Source organism: Tachypleus tridentatus, chromosome 11, assembly GCF_004210375.1.
Source record: "Tachypleus tridentatus isolate NWPU-2018 chromosome 11, ASM421037v1, whole genome shotgun sequence".
Classification (NCBI taxonomy): Eukaryota; Metazoa; Arthropoda; class Merostomata; order Xiphosura; family Limulidae; genus Tachypleus; species Tachypleus tridentatus.
Genome location: NC_134835.1, coordinates 33,831,840 through 33,852,363, shown reverse-complemented (window position 1 = coordinate 33,852,363; position 20,524 = coordinate 33,831,840). Strand labels below are relative to the sequence as shown.

The 20,524-nt window shown below is 35.4% G+C and overlaps 1 protein-coding gene across 11 annotated transcripts in view; it reads left to right on the top strand.

The window, feature by feature from the left end:
- Window positions 1-20,524, top strand: part of LOC143231894 (uncharacterized) — a 137,931-nt gene that overhangs the window by 63,596 nt on the left and 53,811 nt on the right. For 2 of the 11 annotated variants that reach the window (XM_076466682.1, XM_076466683.1), the window contains one exon: window positions 2,883-2,934. The exons of 5 other annotated variants lie outside the window; for them this stretch is intronic. Coding sequence is in view for 2 of the 6 variants with exons in the window: in XM_076466677.1 (XP_076322792.1) it covers window positions 1,813-1,846 (34 nt within the window). In the remaining 4 variants the exon portion in view is untranslated. Of the gene's footprint in view, window positions 1-1,344; window positions 1,847-2,882; window positions 2,935-14,100; window positions 14,657-20,524 lie in introns of those variants that run through there. 4 more of the 11 variants (XM_076466679.1, XM_076466681.1, XM_076466677.1 and 1 more) reach the window with 4 other exon arrangements.

Here is a 20,524-nt window from a genome sequence, read left to right as displayed (position 1 = left end):
ACCCTCTGCCAACTTTTGGGCTGCTCTTTCTTACCAGCAAATAGATGAATTGTTGGCCAAATTATAATACTTTCATAGTTGAAAGGATAAACATGTTCGAAGCTGGGTTTCGATCCCGTGACCTACAGATTGCGATTCGAGCTAACCACATCATATGAAGGCAAGTAGGATATTTAAAACATTAATTTATAATTAAAATATTAACTGCAAAGATTTACCGTTTCGCGAAGAGATATTGATAATAATCTGGAATGATTAAGTTAATACAAAGTATTTCTGTTAAAATCGAGACTTGGCATAGCCTGGTGGTTAGGATACTGGACTCGCAATCTACGAACAGCCATGAGGGCGTCATAATATCACTAATACCAGTAGTTACTGGTAAATAATTCGTGAAGACCAGCTGCCTCCCCTTTAGTCTGAACGATTAGCGGAGACAGCCTTCGTGTACCTTTGCGCGAAATTGAAAAACAAACAATGATTTGTCAAAGGGGGATACAAAATAATTCCTTTAGAAGTGATATGTATCTGAAAAAATGTTATAAAATCAAGCTAACAACGTTCTTCTAAAATATCAATATCATATCTTCGTGGTGTGGACTTCAAAAAGGTGTCTTTTTTGTGTGTGCACTAAAACACCTCTATACATGATTCCGTACAGAACTGGTGTATACCTCTTTTACGTCTTATATAGGTTACACCATTTCAAATTTTATTTGAACAATAAATGTAATATGCCTAAGAACGCGTGTCCTGAAATCGAATGAAATTGTAGTCATGTTCCAAGTAGCTTTATATTCCAAAGAAAAAAATTAGCGAAAAAGAAAATCCCTCTATTCACAACACATGTTATCAGTGAAAAGTAATGTGTTAAGAAACCAAGGTAAAAATGGTGTTGATTAGAAAGAAGAAAAGTATAATGTTAGCTACGTTTACTTAAGATACTAAAACTGATTTGCAGAATATCTTATTTCCATTTGTTAAGCAAACAGTTAAATTTTAATTAAAATATTTTGCGCACACCTGACACGTGTAGAACATGTGCCAAGTAAAGATCTGTGACTTGTTTAAGATAAAGTAAACTAGGTCGTGTATCATACTTCGGAACTGAACTTTGAGACTTACTTTGGATAGTTGTGTGCAACAAACCTATAATTTGTTTTAAAAAGGACATGCTGCGTCTTTTATAGTTTTATAGCCTTTCAGAAATTTGCCTGCCAACGAGAACTTTACTTTTCAAACTTTGCCTTCATTAACATAAATGTTATTGCCTTTATTGTTATTTTAAAAATATCTTTTTAATACTTCGTTTGTTCAATCCGAAACTCGCAGTCTTGTGAATCAATAAGCACGATTTTATTTGTCTTGCTATGTATCTAGTGGTTCAAAATAGCATTAAAACTTCATTCGTATCATTTATCTCATAATTATGGGTCGTGAACGCTTGTTTCTTCTTCTTTTGTTGTTTTCTGTTCGATTTTTTTCCACATTTTCACGTGGTGACATCAGAACAAAAGGTTTTTCCGAAACGGTTATAGGGTCTTAGTGGGAAAGAGAAGCCTGTAAATCAAAGACTGTTCACAGATGTGTGTCTCGTCAAGTACTTTTGAACCTTAGATCCGTATGATTCTCATGTGGGCGAGCTAGTAAAATGGTTGGAACAAAGACCGTACCGTTTGAAGAAAGAACATGTGGTAACCATATGGTAGTCGCTACACACACGTGGCGAAGTGTTGACGTGCCCGACTGTACCTCTTCGGTGAACTGTCTTCACACTGACTCTGTGGTTGGGAATATTTCAGCATACGTAGCATGTGCATCGTGACATCTTCGCCCATGTCCCACGGTGAGAAAACGTCGACTTTTCGCATAACCTTTTAAACTCTCTGGACTTAATACGGCTATCTCTTTGAATGACAAATAGTTGAAAGTGAAAGTAAAGACAACGTTAATTTGGTTACAAGTACTTTCATTTAGGAGGCTTCTTTAATATTTAGGAAAGAAACAACACAGTTGGAAACATAGCTAAAGTAGAAAACCTTTCTGTAGCTAGTATACTGTCGTCTTTATATATATATTTACCATTTAGTATACTTGCATTCCTTCAGTTCTTACATACGTGTACTATTCTACACGTTGGTGAGAAAGCCTTATATCCTGCAGTTCTCATATATGTAAATTATGTTACATATTGTTAATATGACCTTATATTCTTCGGTTCTTATTTATGTGTACTATTCTAAATATTGTTGGTATCTATAGCTTATATCCTTCAGTCCGTATGTACGTGTGGTTTTCCACATATTTGTGTAATAAAAAACTCAGCATCATTATGGAAACTCGTTGTGCATTTTTATGTCGTTTTATATCTCTATGTGTTTCTTTCTCTTTAATAACATCTTTATTACTCCATACGTTTTTGATTCTGTGTGCTTGTAATTGTGTATTATTCGAACTTCAATAAGCCTTGTTTTCTTCCCATCTAACTTCCATTTAATGATAGACTTTTCTTTGTGTTAAATGAATCGAAACTTTACTTGTCGTGCATTCTGTTGGATCGATTATTGTATAACCTAACCATAAGTGCTGTTAAAGGTACAACTTTGTTGTTTGCTAGCTTCCACGTGCATTAGAGTCCCTTAAGAGTCCTTTTGGAGGAAAGTTGTTGGATCAGTGAGACAACTTCATGGTTTCTTTAATTAAAAGTTAAGGAACTATTGTAAACTGTATTTTTTTTTCAAACAATTACTTTCTTAGAGTAAGCAAATAACAATATTTAAATTACGATATGAGGTTTATAAATACTTTAATTATTTAGTGTAAGTACGAGAGTAAACTTAGTTCTTGTGGTTGTTGACCATGGTGTCCTTTTTCTGTTCTAGGTAAGAGCCAGGATGTTTTCTTTAAGTTTACAACATATAGTTTGAACATTAGGTAAGTGAGAAGGTATTACAAGTAAGATATGTGTAGTAAGTTTTATGTGACATTCGTTTTGAAATTGTAAAAAACTCCATTTGGTACATTTCTTCTACTGGAAGAAACTACGGTAAAGTGTAGAAACTTTTCCAATAGAGTGAATTATAACGAATACTCAATAAAACCTTTGTCGGTGAGGAAACAAATGCTCCTTTATTGTAAATGTAATGTGTGAGTTGCTGGTTACAGACTAAAGAGGTCGCTGTGCCTATTTTCCCATGAATATATGCAATTTCGTATATATCTAATATTAAGAACCTTTATATAGAATAAGTTAATATTCATACTTATAATAAATATTATTCGTCATATTACATAACTTGAGCTTTATAGATGTAAATATTATAAAATATTCGAACTGATATTGTTTTCGTATATTAAAAAATGCATTACAAAAATGTTCAGGTAATTCATCAACATAATTTCTTTGTTTTGGTTAATTTTATAAGTAGTTATATTGCGATATAAACAAAAATCCAAAACACCGTATTGGAGTTTTTCAACCAGCGGGTTTAATATAAGTTAAAAAAAAATAGTGAAACACTATAAGTGATTTCTTAGTGGACATTTGTTTCACCAGGAGGTTAGAAAAGTGACCACGGATTAAGTACCTTAATCAGACATGAGAGCTCTCTGTGCTCTTTGGAAGTTTAGATCGAGCAAATTCTATGTAACCATTCTAGGCTTTCCAAACCTTGATTACTTCCTGACGTATTGTAATATGGTTGAGTCACGTGAATCGAACAGGCCAATCACATTAACTGAACTGTATGCAAAGGGTGTGTTTCAAGGACGCTTAATACAATTATAACTGTAAAACATAGTTCCTCGATGTTAGATTTTTTATGTGCCAAATATTCTCTTTCTTGCACTGTTCATGTTGTTACTTAATCTTCAGCAATACTCTATGAATTTCCTGATTCATTACGTGTCTGTATAATGGTGAGATGGATCATTCCTTATTATATAAACGATAATTGTAAAGCATTTCTTAAAAAACAACAACAACAAAAACATAAAAGAAAAGTCGATAACCAATATCGAGCTCATAATTTCAATACATACACGGCAGGTATTTCGTGTGTACGGTGTTCAGATAACCACTGATAGTTTTTAGTTCAGTTATGCGCGTGTTAAAAAAGGGAAAAAAAATCTGTGTATAAATCTTTAAAAAATACCAACCAAATATTATTACTATTTCTTAATATTATCCATAATTGATTTAATGCGTGTCACAAATCGTAGACTAAATCGTCAATTGGGTCGCGTTAATTAATGAAGAGGTTCTAAAGCGTTTTTTTTTTTTGCGAAATTTCGAGGGGAACGAACATATAAATAAAGCTTTCATTTATACAGTTTTCACTCTACTCGCTCGAGAAGTGCACGAACAGCATTTTTTTTTTTTTTTTTTTAGAGCACCATCGTTAACATGGTTGTCTTTGAAACATTTTACCTGATACTTCAATAACCTTAGTATTTGTATCTGTGAGTTTCAAAATCAGAGGTTATCGGTTTGAAATCAAGAGAGATAAGGTTAAAGGTCAAAGTTTTAGTATTTAAAGCCCACCCCTGTATGCTTATATCGGCTGACACCAACAAGCACGTGATGTCCTAATCTCCTTGTTAAGTCATCCCGCACTACTTCGGTGTTCGAAGTCGTTTCTCAATCAGCACGTGACTGGTACGTGTTTCTTGCGTACGTAACTATTTGTTTATTGTACGAAATAAAACCAAGATCAAATAAAATAAACTAGATTAATCATAAAGACGTTTTTTGTTTTTTTTTTGCTTTAATATTTTTTTTAAATTTCAAATTGATAATCTTATAGTCTGTACTTATTTTGCCATCGTGCCGCGTGGCATTAAACATGGAGTCTATAGTAGTGTGTTGTGTTTTTCTTATAGCAAAGCCGCATCGGTCTATCTGCTGAGTTCTCCGAGGGCAATCGAACCCCTCCCTGATTTTAGCGTTGTAAATCTGTAGCCTTACCCCTGTACTAGTCGCGGACTAGATTATATCACCACATGACATTAAGCACTCCCTCCATGTTAAAGTGTCTTATAGTTCTTATTGTCTCAGTTACATTTCAATCTCAGAACTGAATAGGCCCGGCATGGCCAGATGAGTTAAGGCGTTCGACTCGTAATCCGAAGGTCGCGGGTTTGAATCCCCGTTGCAGTAAAAATGCTCGCCCTTTCAGCCGTGGGGGCGTTATAATGTGATGGTTAGTCCCACTATTCGCTGGTAAAAGAGTAGCCGAAGAGTTGGCGGTGGGTGGTGATGACTAGCTGCTTTCCCTCTAGTCTTACATTGCTAAATTATGGACGGTTATCGCAGATAGCCCTCGTGTAGCTTTGCGCGAAGTTCAAACAGAATTGAATAAAATATATTTCTAGATTTATTTTTTCGCACGGATTAAACCTACGATGTAGACCCTCATTTTGTCATTCGGTCAAACTTCAAAATGGGCCCGACATGGCCAAGCGTGTTAAGGCGTGCGACTCGTAATCTGAGGGTCGCGGGTTCGAATCCCCGTTGCGCCAAACATGCTCGCCCTCCCAGCCGTGGGGGCGTTATACTGTTAGATTAATCCCACTATTCGTTGGTAAAAGAGTAACCCAAGAGTTGGCGGTGGGTGGTGATGACTAGCTGCCTTCCCTCTAGTCTTACACTACTAAATTAGGGACGGCTAGCGCAGATAGCCCTCGTGTAGCTTTGTGCGAAATTAAAAAACAAAGAAACAAACAAACTTCAAAATATTGAAGACACTAAAGCGATTTCGACGTATGGACTTATTTTTCAGGTTTGATAATCACCAATGATGATAGAGCGCGTACTATTACCGTAATGGGCCCAAGCGTGGGATAACAGTTAACGTTGTATGAAGGGGTAATATTTATTCACATAAAAGGTTCCAAATGTGTCATGAGGGTTAACGATAACTCACACGAGGTTCCCAAGCGTGTTATGGCGGTTAAATTTTACTCTCCTAAGGGTTCCAAGTATAGCACTTTGCTTAACGCACAGGATAGTGTAGCCAAGGGTTTCGAGTTCGAGATGTGGCGCTATCCGTCACCTGCCGCACTCTTACCTGTGATCCGTAGATTGAAATTAAGAAAGGTTACTTCTGAACCACGGGAGTCTCTGATTGGTCGTTTAGTTCATTTTGTACAGGAGTTGTTGTTCGAGTGAATAAACAAACAAATAATAACAAAGCAAATTTCCTCCGTTGTTGTCGGGTTCTTAAAGCTTGTCGGAGTAATAACAAGGAAGACCCAATTAATATCATGTGTTTCTTTACGTGGACCACACTTTTATGACTGTCTAGTGTGGGGAAAAGTATAAAAACTAAAAAAAAGATATAAAGGTGTGATATTAAACTATCTTAGTTGTTAAAGAATTTGACTGAACAGACGAATAATCAACAATTAAAACGAGATGTAGATTTAGACTTTTCAACAATAGGATACATGGGTACCCACCCACAGGGAGGGAGGCAAGGCGATACTTCCCACCTCCTGGAAAATTAAAAACATATTTTTGTCTTTATTCTATGGAGATTCATAGCCAGACTTAATATAATATATTTTTTAAACAAATGTGTGATAGAATATCGATTCTTACAAGGAGGTAACTTTACGAAATGTAACAAGCTTAATTCAATCGTTTGAGCTCACTTTACGTTTCTCCTTTCAAGTGAATATTTCTCACCTTTAATTCAGCAAAGCAATTACTCAAAATTTATAGTCGTAGACAAAAGCTGTGAGATGTTTTTGTTCTTCAGCGACATCTTTATTTACAGATTATACTTTTAAGTTGTGTACTACTTATAAAGTTTTAGATCCAGTGGAAGTTCGTTTTTTTGCAACACTTGGTAACCAAGGTCCCCTCACTTTTCATGACTGACGAGGTAACAGTGTTTGTTGTCTGGGTATATTCATAATATTCAGTATTCACATAACTGACGTAGTAACATTGTTGTCTGGATATATTCATAATATTCAGTATTCACATGACTGACGTGGTAACAGTGTTTGTTGTCTGGATATATTCATAATATTCAGTTTTCACATGACTGACGTGGTAACAGTGTTTGTTGTCTGGATATATTCATAATATTCAGTATTCACATGACTGACGTGGTAACTGTTTGTTGTCTCGATATATTCATAATATTCAGCTTTCATATGGTGGTAACTGTCATCTGGATATATTCATAATATTCAGTATTCACATGACTGACGTGGTAACTGTTTGTTGTCTGGATATATTCATAATATTCAGCATTCATATGGTGGTACCTGTTAGTTGTCTGGATATATTCATAATATTCAGTATTCACGTGACTGACGTGGTAACTGTTTGTTGTCTGGATATATTCATAATATTCAGTATTCACATGACTGACGTGGTAACTGTTTGTTGTCTGGATATATTCATAATATTCAGTATTCACATGACTGACGTGGTTACTGCTTGTTCTCTGGATATATTCATAATATTCAGTATTCACATAACTGACGTGGTTACTCTTTGTTGTCTGGATATATTCATAATATTCAGCATTCACATGACTGACGTGGTAACTGTTTGTTGTCTGGATATATTCATAATATTCAGTATTCACATGACTGACGTGGTAACTGTTGTCTGGATATATTCATAATATTCAGTATTCACATGACTGACGTGGTTACTGTTTGTTGTCTGGATATATTCATAATATTCAGCATTCATATGGTGGTAACTGTTTGTTGTCTGGATATATTCATAATATTCAGTATTCACATGACTGACGTGGTAACTGTTTGTTGTCTGGATATATTCATAATATTCAGCATTCACATGACTGGCGTGGTTACTGCTTGTTCTCTGGATATATTCATAATATTCAGTATTCACATGACTGACGTGGTTACTCTTTGTTGTCTGGATATATTCATAATATTCAGCATTCACATGACTGACGTGGTAACTGTTTGTTGTCTGGAATTATTCATAATATTCAGTATCCACATGACTGACGTGGTAAATGTTTGATGTCTCGATATATTCATAATATTCAGCTTTCATATGGTGGTAACTGTCATCTGGATATATTCATAATATTCAGTATTCACATGACTGACGTGGTAACTGTTTGTTGTCTCGATATATTCATAATATTCAGCTTTCATATGGTGGTACCTGTTTGTTGTCTGGATATATTCATAATATTCAGCTTTCATATGGTGGTACCTGTTTGTTGTCTGGATATATTCATAATATTCAGTATTCACATGACCGACGTGGTAACTGTTTGTTGTCTGGATAGATTCATAATATTCAGTATTCACATGACTGACGTGGTAACTGTTTGTTGTCTGGATATATTCATAATATTCAGTATTCACATGACTGACGTGGTAACTGTTTGTTGTCTGGATATATTCATAATATTCAGTATTCACATGACTGACGTGGTTACTGCTTGTTCTCTGGATATATTCATAATATTCAGTATTCACATAACTGACGTGGTTACTCTTTGTTGTCTGGATATATTCATAATATTCAGCATTCACATGACTGACGTGGTAACTGTTTGTTGTCTGGATATATTCATAATATTCAGTATTCACATGACTGACGTGGTAACTGTTGTCTGGATATATTCATAATATTCAGTATTCACATGACTGACGTGGTTACTGTTTGTTGTCTGGATATATTCATAATATTCAGCATTCATATGGTGGTAACTGTTTGTTGTCTGGATATATTCATAATATTCAGTATTCACATGACTGACGTGGTAACTGTTTGTTGTCTGGAATTATTCATAATATTCAGTATCCACATGACTGACGTGGTAACTGTTTGTTGTCTCGATATATTCATAATATTCAGCTTTCATATGGTGGTAACTGTCATCTGGATATATTCATAATATTCAGTATTCACATGACTGACGTGGTAACTGTTTGTTGTCTCGATATATTCATAATATTCAGTATTCACATGACTGACGTGGTAACTGTTTGTTGTCTGGATATATTCATAATATTCAGTATTCACATGACTGACGTGGTAACTGTTTGTTGTCTGGATATATTCATAATATTCAGTATTCACATGACTGACGTGGTTACTGCTTGTTCTCTGGATATATTCATAATATTCAGTATTCACATAACTGACGTGGTTACTGCTTGTTCTCTGGATATATTCATAATATTCAGTATTCACATGACTGACGTGGTAACTGTTTGTTGTCTGGCTATATTCATAATATTCAGTATTCACATGACTGACGTGGTAACTGTTTGTTGTCTCGATATATTCATAATATTCAGCATTCACATGACTGACGTGGTAACTGTTTCTTGTCTGGATATATTCATAATATTCAGTATTCACATGACTGACGTGGTTACTGTTTGTTGTCTGGATATATTCATAATATTCTGTATTCACATGACTGACGTGGTTACTGTTTGTTGTCTGGATATATTCATAATATTCAGTATTCACATGACTGACGTGGTTACTGTTTGTTTTCTGGACATATTCATAATATTCATTATTCACATGACTGACGTGGTTACTGTTTGTTGTCTGGATATATTCATAATATTCAGTATTCACATGACTGACGTGGTTACTGTTTGTTGTCTGGATATATTCATAATATTCAGTATTCACATGACTGACGTGGTAACTGTTTGTTGTCTGGACATATTCATAATATTCAGTATTCACATGACTGACGTGGTTACTGTTTGTTGTCTGGATGTATTCATAATATTCAGTATTCACATGACCGACGTGGTTACTGTTTGTTGTCTGGATATATTCATATTATTCAGTTTTCACATGACTGACGTGGTTACTGTTTGTTGTCTGGATATATTCATAATATTCAGTATTCACATGACCGACGTGGTAACTGTTTGTTGTCTGGACATATTCATAATATTCAGTATTCACATGACTGACGTGGTTACTGTTTGTTGTCTGGATATATTCATAATATTCAGTATTCACATGACCGACGTGGTAACTGTTTGTTGTCTGGACATATTCATAATATTCAGTATTCACATGACTGACGTGGTTACTGTTTGTTGTTTGGACATATTCATAATATTCAGTATTCACATGACTGACGTGGTTACTGTTTGTTGTCTGGATATATTCATAATATTCAGTATTCACATGACTGACGTGGTAACTGTTTGTTGTCTGGACATATTCATAATATTCAGTATTCACATGACTGACGTGGTTACTGTTTGTTGTCTGGATGTATTCATAATATTCAGTATTCACATGACCGACGTGGTTACTGTTTGTTGTCTGGATATATTCATATTATTCAGTTTTCACATGACTGACGTGGTTACTGTTTGTTGTCTGGATATATTCATAATATTCAGTATTCACATGACCGACGTGGTAACCGTTTGTTGTCTGGACATATTCATAATATTCAGTATTCACATGACTGACGTGGTTACTGTTTGTTGTTTGGACATATTCATAATATTCAGTATTCACATGACTGACGTGGTTACTGTTTGTTGTCTGGATATATTCATAATATTCAGTATTCACATGACTGACGTGGTTACTGTTTGTTGTCTGGATATATTCATAATATTCAGTATTCACATGACTGACGTGGTTACTGTTTGTTGTCTGGATATATTCATAATATTCAGTATTCATATGACTGACGTGGTTACTGTTTGTTGTCTGGATATATCCATAATATTCAGTATTCAAACTTTCGCAATTTCATTTCTGTCTCCAGATGTATAACTTTGATGTAAAACACGACACCGATACATACCAGGGGTACGAACTGACTTTATAATAACACCATGTAACACAAATTTTGTTCCTGGATAGTATGTGTTATTTCTTAATTACTTATGTTGTAAAAGTACAGAAAATGACCATTATTCCCTTCAAACTTTGATTTTGTGAACTGGATAATGAAATTTAGAAATTAACCTATTTTATATGTAAAAACGGGCAAATTTGCACATTTTCTTTTACATAAGGTCTGAATAAAACAACATATTAATCAAGATTTACATGTATTTGTACTAAAGTTGAAGAAAAATGTTTAGAAGTGAGTCGTTTCTCGAGATTTGTGACTGTAATGTAAATCACTTTCACGTATCAGCCCTCAAATATAGTCTCCCATCATCTTTTCGTTATACGTTTCCAGGTCACAAAAGCAAAGTTTGAAGAGAAAAATAGGTCTTTTGCTTTTACTTTAGGCATAAGCAATTGGAAAATAGCACTTTCTGTCCAGGAACAAGAAAAAATAAAAATTTCGTTACATGGCGTTGTGGTCTACAATCGGTGAAGAACACAGAAGTGGAATCGAAACTTACTATAGTTCACTTGTAGATTTGGTTAGAAAGAAAGCATAAGCAGAGTAAGTGGTTAATGAAATAAGAAAACAAACAGCAAGGACAAAAGTAACAGAATGAAAACACACACACACACACTAAAACTGTCTTTGTTGAGGTGGAGTTGAAGTACTTACAATGGATATATTCATTTGGCCTCCAAAGTCTCGAAATGCAAGTCGAATCTCTCAGACCACCCATATTCCAGTTTAAGCTGAGGTAAGAAAATTGAGAGCACATGACGTCAGTCTTAATGCGATATAACGACTGCTATCAGAATAAGAGAATTTCTGCAATAGTCTTTTCTCCAAACGACAGCATATATTTACCATGTGCTCGTTGAAGAGTTATGTATTTTTGGAAACTCTTCTTTATACGGACATTGACGGAAATAAGAAATTATCCAATTTTGTTTGATAGCTCCTGGTTGGTCTTTGCGTTCTGCTGATATTAAAGTTACGAAGTGAAGACATCTTAACGGCGAATAATTTATTTCTCTGTTCATTGGATCTTAGTTGGATAACTTTCTCAGATCGATAATTCAGGCTGAAGAGAGGAAACTGGCTCGAAGTTCTTAAGGGAAATAATTTGTCTGATCTTATGAAAATTCCACGATAAGGTGTAGCACAACGGTGCATCTGTGGACTTAGAACGCTAAAAACCGGGTTTTGATACCCGTGGTGGGCAGAGAACTGATAGCCTATTGTGTAGCTTTGTGCTTACCTCCAACAAACAAAGAAATTATTGAATGTAAAATATAATTAAGGGCTGACAACTGTAACGTGATAAACTGAAGTTATAGAACTTCTTGCGTAAAATAGCACGAAAAGTGTTGTTAGGGGACTGAGATATTAAGGTGTGTGTATATATATATATTTTCGTTTTTGAATTTTGCGCAAAACTACTCGAGGTCTATCTGCGCTAGCCGTCGATAATTTAGCAGCGTAAGGTTAGACGGTAAGCATCTAGTCACCACCACCCACCGCCATCTCTTGGGCTACTCTGTTACGAACGAATAGGGGATTGACCGTCACTTAACCGCCCCCACGGCTAGGAGGGCGAGCATGTTTGGCGCGACCGGGATTCGAACCCGCGACCCTCGGATTACGAGTCGCACGCCTTAACGCTCTTGGCCATGCCGGGTTCTTTGCGGCATTTATGGGAGCACATGTCGTCCACCCCAAGGACCAATCCTTGCTTCAGCAAATCGTGCTATTGACGGTATAGTCCCATTTACTTTGATTTTAACTGTGATAACGTGATACAGGTACCACTTGTATTCACAACTTCCATGAAGAAGACAAAATATTAACAGTAACTTGAACTTCATAAAGAATGATAATGTAATCCAACAGTATCATAAAGTATCATTATCATAAAGAATGGTAATGTAATCCAACAGTATGTTCTATTTTCATTGTATTTTATTTTATTTTTGAACAATCAGGTCATAATATAACATTAGATATTTAGTATGTCGTACAAATGCAACTATATATGCATCATATTTTCGCTTCTACTGTACCTTTATTTGTGTCTTGTTATGTGAAACTTGTAGAAACATGTAGTATACATTAAATATGCAAGAAGTTGACATGGTTGTTATTTTAGCACAAAGCTACACAATAGGCTATCTGCACTTTTTATACTACAGGGAATTGAGCCCTGAATTTTAGATTGTATGTTAGTAAAATTTCTGCTGATCCACGGAGAGGGGAGGGGAGTACTGCTCGATATGATGAGAAGAAATATGTTTGTTTGTTTGTTTTCTGGAGTTTCGCGCAAAGCTACACGAGGGTTATGTGTACCAGCCGTCCCTATTTTGGAAGTGAAGGATTGGAGGGAAGGCAACTAGTCATTATTGTCCACCGCCAGTTTTTAAGATACACATTCATCAATTAATAGTAGGATTTTATCTCAGAACGGCTGATATGTGTATTAGCACTTTTATTAATAAGAAGAGAACAACGTTTCAACCTTCTTCGGTCATCTTCAGGTTAACAAAGAGAGAGTTTGCAACTGACTGTTGCCGGTCATATATCCTAGGGACGAGAGTATAAACGGGTACGGGATTATAGGGGGCGTTGCAGTGGAACGTTAGGTTATTAATTAATATAAGAGTGTTCCTTTATATTGGTTTAATTTTGGCTTTAGTTGTTGTATAAGTAGAGCTTCTTTGATTTTGCGTTTGTTTACATTTGTTTCCCTACTTAGTGTGTGGGTGTTTTCTATGGTTATGTTGTGTTTATTTGATTTGCAGTGTTCGAAAACGTGTGAAGGTGTTTTTTTTTTTTTTGTTCTTTGAATCTGGTTTCCATTTTTCTGCTTGTGTCTCCAATATAGAAGCCGTAGCAGTTATCACATTGTATTTTATAAATAATGTTGGTGTTGTGTTTGTCAGTGTAGTTTTTACATAGTATGGACTTTAGTTTTGTACCTGGTTTTTGAATAAATTTGATGTTTACTGGAATGTTGTGTTTTTCCAAAGTTTGGAAAGTTTTTCCAAATGTTGGTTATTTTTTCTCTTATATCGGGAACATATGGTATACAGCAGTACAAGGTTTTGTAGTTTGTTGTCTCTTAGGATTTATTGTTGTTTGTTTGTTGTTGGTCTAGGTGTGTGTGTATACTTTTTCAACAGTTTTTGAAGGAAATTTGTTGATGCTGATGTAGTGTTGTTTTATTTTGTTGATTTCATCATTAATTTTATCAGGTGAACATAGTTTTGTGGCTGTGTTTATTTAGTTTCTTAACACGTTGGGTTTTTGTTTTGTTTCATGTGATAAGTCCCAGGGAATGTAAAATCCAGTATGGGTGATTTTCCTGTGGATTTCTGTTTCTAATTGTATACCGGTTCTAGTGATCTCGAGGTTAAGAAATGTTATTTGGTTGGTGTTTTCCTGTTCACAGGTGAACTTAATGTTGGGGTGTATCGAGTTAACGTGGTTGAAAAAACTAGGTGTATGTTCTGTAGATGTGAATCCAACAATTGTATCATCAACATACCTGTACCAGTATAGTGGTGGGTGTAAGGCTGAATTGATCGCTTGAGATTCAATCTGTGTCATAAAAATGTTGGCTAGAACAGGTCAATAGTAGGATTGACCGTCACATAACGCCTCAACGGCTGAAGGAACGAGAATGCTTGGTGAGACAGGGACCCAAACCTACAACCCTCAGAATTGTGAGTCGAACCCTCCCGAACCACCTGGCTATATCAGGTCCAAGAGATATGGAAATGGAATGTTCTTTTGAGTACAATAATTACAAACAAGTAAGGAGAGAGTAAAGATATTAGTGCACAATGCTAGTAAATTTATCTTTTGTTAATTATTATGGTTACGTGAAAAGTGACGAAATTTAAGTGACTCTGAAACTACATGAAAGTCAATTTTACAGTGTGTGACTCTGAAACTAACTGAAAGTCAATTTTACAGTGTGCGTTTTTTTTTTCTCTCGTCGTTGTAGTGTTTTAACAATTTATTAGTTACTGTAATATTTCGAATATTGGTCATATGTATAGAATTTTAATATAGTGACAGCACGTGCCTGTCATGTGTTTGAGGTCACATATTTTTTCAAATCAGCTATTTAAAAAAACTAGTGGCGGCGAAGGTACGCCACCTTATTCAGGGTTTCGTAATTTTAACATATGCTTCTACCATTGCATGGCATGATAGAATTTTACCCTTAAGATGTCTGTCGGTAATGTATTAACAGTAACGCTTGTTGGATTTCGGTTATCATCAACCTTACTGTCTCAATTTTATGAAAATAGAAACAAACAAAACTCGGTAAGTTAGGCATACAATATATGAAATATTTTTGAGAGTTTCTATCTTTAGTTAATTTCAAGAGCTTCGTAAAATAATGTTATTTCAATTAGGCGTTTCTTTACTGAAGGCACACAGTTCTTAATCTGTTTGCACATCTATCATTACTAATAATGAAAACAAAAATATCTATACATAATAGTAATATTTTCTAAGTATAGAGAAAGGTATTTCTATAAACACAAACTAGTTATAAATGTATACGGTATATAATCTATAAATAGAACCTTTAAATAAGCTATTTAAAGTATTTTCTTAATGGTACAGAGTACAATAACTTTTAATATCGCATTTTGTTTTCGAGTATACGACGTTTAAAAGCAACTTTCTTTTTTTTTTTTTACCATAAAACCAAATTAAATTTGATTAGTTCGACTTGTTTTTCCAGCTTTCCAATGGACAAGACTTAAACCAAAATATCTCATGTGTTCCTGGGTTCCATTTCATAGAAACATCGGCACAGATGCCTAAAAACGGAGCCAAAACATTAAACAATACATCAAAATAAGTTTTCTGATTTTAGCTGTTGAGCAGCGGTCAGTAATTAATGTTCTTCCGACTATCGAGGGCCATTTCAAAACAGTATCAATCAACATAGTAACAACGAATTAGCCGATATGCATATAACGAGCAAAGTTTTCAAGAGAAATGTGATATATCGCCCTCTAGCGAGTAATTATTTGTGCCTGTGGTTGCGTTTGTCGTTCACTGATGACGTGTTATATGATTTTCTTAATTTGCGAATACTGAGCTTTCACTGGTAAAAATTATCTATTTCGCATCAAATCCCGATAGATACCAGTAGATAGGACATTTAATTTGGCTGTATTTGTTACTTAAATTGGCTTTCGAAGTAGGTAAAGATAGACACAATTTTAACTTTTAAGCTTCGAATACCCCAATAAAAAGAAAAGAAAAAAAGAGAGATACGGCCCTATAATATAAACTATAATAATAATAATAATAATAATAATATAGTTTTCTTACCTGTTTGTGATTTGAATTTGAACAATATAAAACCTTTTTTACTACATTTTAGCTCAGGTTTATTTTGAATTTTGCGCAAAGCTACTCGAGGGCTACCTGCGCTAGCCATTCCTAATTTAGCAGTGTAAGACTAGAGAGAAGGCAGCTAGTCATGATCACCCACCGCCCAACTCTTGGGCTACTCTTTTACCAACGAATAGTGGGATTTATCGTAACATTATAACGCCCCATCGGCTGAAAGGACGATCATGTTTGGTGTGACGGGAATTAGAACCCGCAATCCTCAGCTTACGAGTCGAGTATCTTAACCATCTGGCCATGCCGGGGCCTTTTAGCTTTGACAAAGACGTGATGTAAACAGGTAACGATACAAAATATTTGATCTCTGGTATCTATGAAAATTATAAAATATGTTATTGTTTGATTATCGGTTATGATCCTTCCCCCAGTGGCACAACAGTATGTCTGTGGACTTACTACGCTAAAATCCGGGTTTGGATACTCGTGTTGGGCAGAGCACAGGTAGCCCATTGTGTAGCTTAGTGCTTAACTTCAAACAGTTATGATATTTTGAGACTGGCTTTCAGGTTTTTGTTATATATGTAATCTAGAAAACAAACTATTAGTAGGAATAGTTCCAAATTACCTTTATCCTGTACCGGAAACACTGATTGACTTTACTTGTATCTTTTTTTAGTCATAAAATAACAAACGCTATTTTGGTTGGATATTATGCACTGTACCTCCCAGTGTTTTGATGCTCGTGGTGGATAAATAACCCATGGTGTTATGCACCGCCACTTCCAGAAATTATTTTTGGTTGAGGGATCTTACATATAAGTGGAAAAAAAAAACAGTACCATTGTTTAAAATACATAATGTAAACGTTATTTGCCCGATGGTCAAAATTAGAAGACTACATGCTGCGGTAACTTTACTACACCATTATCAGGTGTAAAAACCTACATGAAAAGCGAGTAGGTTTACAGATTACAAGGAGTTAAACCTTTTTTCTATAAAACCCGCTTGTCCTATCGGATTTTGGCCCGGCATGACGAGGTGGTTGAGGCACTCCACTCGTAATTCGAGGGTCGCGGGTTCGAATCCCAGTCGTTACAAACATGCTCGCCCTTTCAGCCGTGAGGGCTTTATAAAGTGACGTTCAATCCCACTATTCATTGGTAAAAGAGTAGCCCAAGAGTTGGCGGTGGGTGGTGACGATTAGCTGCATTCCATTTAGTCTCACATTGCAAGATTAGGGACGGCTAGCGCAGATAGCCCTTGAGTAGCTTTACGCGAAATTCAAACCAAACCTATAGGTTTTTACTTCTAATAATGGTAAAGTTACAGAAACTCGGGCAAACATTTCTTTTAATATGCATTTTAAACATTAGTATAGTTTTCATTTTAAAATTTATTTCACAAGTGGCCTTAACTGAATCATCAGTATTTTAGGGTATCAAGTCTAATTATCAGAATGTGTGGTCTAAAGTAAACAAGCGACTTCTACTTTGTTCATAGTACTATTATGTACGTCTGTGACATCACAACAACTTAACTGTAGTCCAGTTACTGAGGCACATCTAAATTACTAAAGAAAATTTATTTCAAATTTTTATTTTATCTTTGATATGATGTGTGTATCTTTTGACATCTGTCTTGTGCAGAAATGTGACCAGAAATCCTACTTTTATTAGTAGACACAATTCACTCGTTTAAGTTTAGATTCGAAGTCACTTAAAATTGTTGTCTCTGGTGACGTTTAATTTCAGCGCCGCATACTTTAAACTGAAACCGTTTATTGTAATTAATTAAGAGAAAATTAAAAAAATGTATAAAGATTTTATTTAGAAATGTGTATACTTAACTGAATGTTTGGCTTTTGGAATGGATTTATATTTGAAAGCATTAAACTTTGACGCTATTAAAATAGAATAAGATAAGCTTCATTAAGATACCGCTGTTAGTTAATATGCGTTTTAGTTAATTATCTGATAACGCTTTCAGAGTAACCAGATTCGTTTAGGACATTTAACTCCGAAGCGTTTTTGTACGTTTGACAGGGGCCCGTCATGGTCAGGTGGGTTAAGGCGTTCGACTCGTAATCTGAGGGTCGCGGGTTCGAATCCCCATCACACCAATCATGCTCGCCATTTCAGACGTGGGGGCGTTATAATGTGACAGTCAATCCCACTATTCGTTGGTAAAAGAGTAGCCCAAGAGTTGGGCGGTGGGTGATCATAACTAGCTGCCTTCCCTCTAGTCTTGCATTGCTAAATTTGGGACGACTAGCGCAGATAGCCCTCGAGTAGCTTTGCGCGAAATTCAAAACAAACAAACAAACAATGTTTGACAGGATTTGGTGGAACATCAAAAGAACAATAAATACATTCAAACACTTTTTCCAACAATCTTATTTGAAGCCACGCGGAACAGCTAAGGAATATTATTTTACAATTTGTTTTTTAAGAAGGTTTCGGATTTGCTTGAAGCTCACCACAAAGGGCAGAATTAGCCAGCGGTTATTCTTTCGCATAAACGTATATACGTCATACAACGATGAACACTTTTTTTACTTCGAACTAAAGTCACTCAATAGACAGGATATTCACGAGGATTTAGGGTTATAATGATTGATTGTTCTGAAGAAGGATGAACTTGCGTGATCGTCCCTTATTTGAAGACGTCAGATTGATGAGTTACTTTTTGCATTCAGTTCACACAGCCTGACAAAACCGAGTCTCGAACTATTATTAGTCATGAAAGTTGGACACAGTATTTCTACCTTAGATTGTTTATTTGCCTGGGCTGGTTGAAGAGTTTATTTGTTTATTCTTTGTCGAAGGCACTTATCTCTCATAAAGTTAACTTGAGTGTACTTTGAAAGAATAAATATTCTCCAGTGGGATAGCGTTAAGTTTTCTGATTTACAACGGTAAAATCAGAGGTTCGATTTCCCTCGGAAGACGCAGCAAATAGCCTGATGTGACTCTGCTATAAGAAAACACAGACACAATTAAATGCAGGTCAAACAATACGTGTTACGAACATCTAAATAAAGGTGAAACCAGGAAATCGAAATATGAAAAGTTTATACATGTATAGCTTTCATTGCATGTTGATATTGAAGTTTTGCGACGATCCCTTAAATAACAAAAAGATGTCTGTCAGTGCACAAGTGAGCGAGGCTATACGACAGTGAAGTCAGTGAGCAGTAGTGAAGCGTGTGTGATGTCGTGTTAATGGCGCCAGTCAGCCTTATTACTGGACCCGAGGAGATCCTCGTCTTGAGCTGGCATGAAAGAGATAACATTTTACTGTATTTAAATCTCGCCTTGAAATTAATACCTTCATTGAACCAACTATAATATTTTCTTCTTTTCTCACAGAAGAATTATTGTTTTCATATATTATCCTAAAGCGCTTACATTAAATAAATGTAAAACAAAAAACAGTCATTTCCAGTTTAATTACTTATTTCTCGAGCATATCGCATCAAACAATTAATATTCATATCATTATTATGTTAATGATAATGAAAAATACGTTGGATTTGTTCAGATTTAACAGTTTTGTTGTATTAACATATTTGTATACAGGTCTAAGGGATATGTTTGTAAGCTTCACAAAATTATTGGGGAGACCAGTTACTGTCAATAAGCGAACAATTATTGGAGAGACCAGTTACTCTCAATAATCGAACAATTATTGGGGAGACTAGTTGCTGTTAATAAGCGAACGGTTATTGGAGAGACCAGTTACTGTCAATGAGCTACAATAAACTCTGCTACATCTGTGACACAGGAAGGTTGATTACTGTCAATAATCGACAATAAACTCTGCTACATCTGTGACACAGGAAGGTTGATTACTGTCAATAAGCTACAATAAACTCTGCTACATCTGTGACACAGGAAGGTTGATTACTGTCAATAAGCTACAATAAACTCTGCTACATCTGTGACACAGGAAGGTTGATTACTGTCAATAAGCTACAATAAACTCTGCTACATCTGTGACACAGAAAGGTTGATTTCTGTCAATAAGCTACAATAAACTCTGCTACATCTGTGACACAGGAAGGCTGATTACTGTCAATAAGTTACAATAAACTCTGCTACATCTGTGACACAGGAAGGTTGATTACTGTCAATAAGTTACGATAAACTCTGCTACATCTGTGACACAGGAAGGTTGATTACTGTCAATAAGTTACAATAAACTCTGCTACATCTGTGATACAGGAAGGTTGATTACTGTCAATAAGTTACAATAAACTCTGCTACATCTGTGACACAGGAAGATTGATTACTGTCAATAAG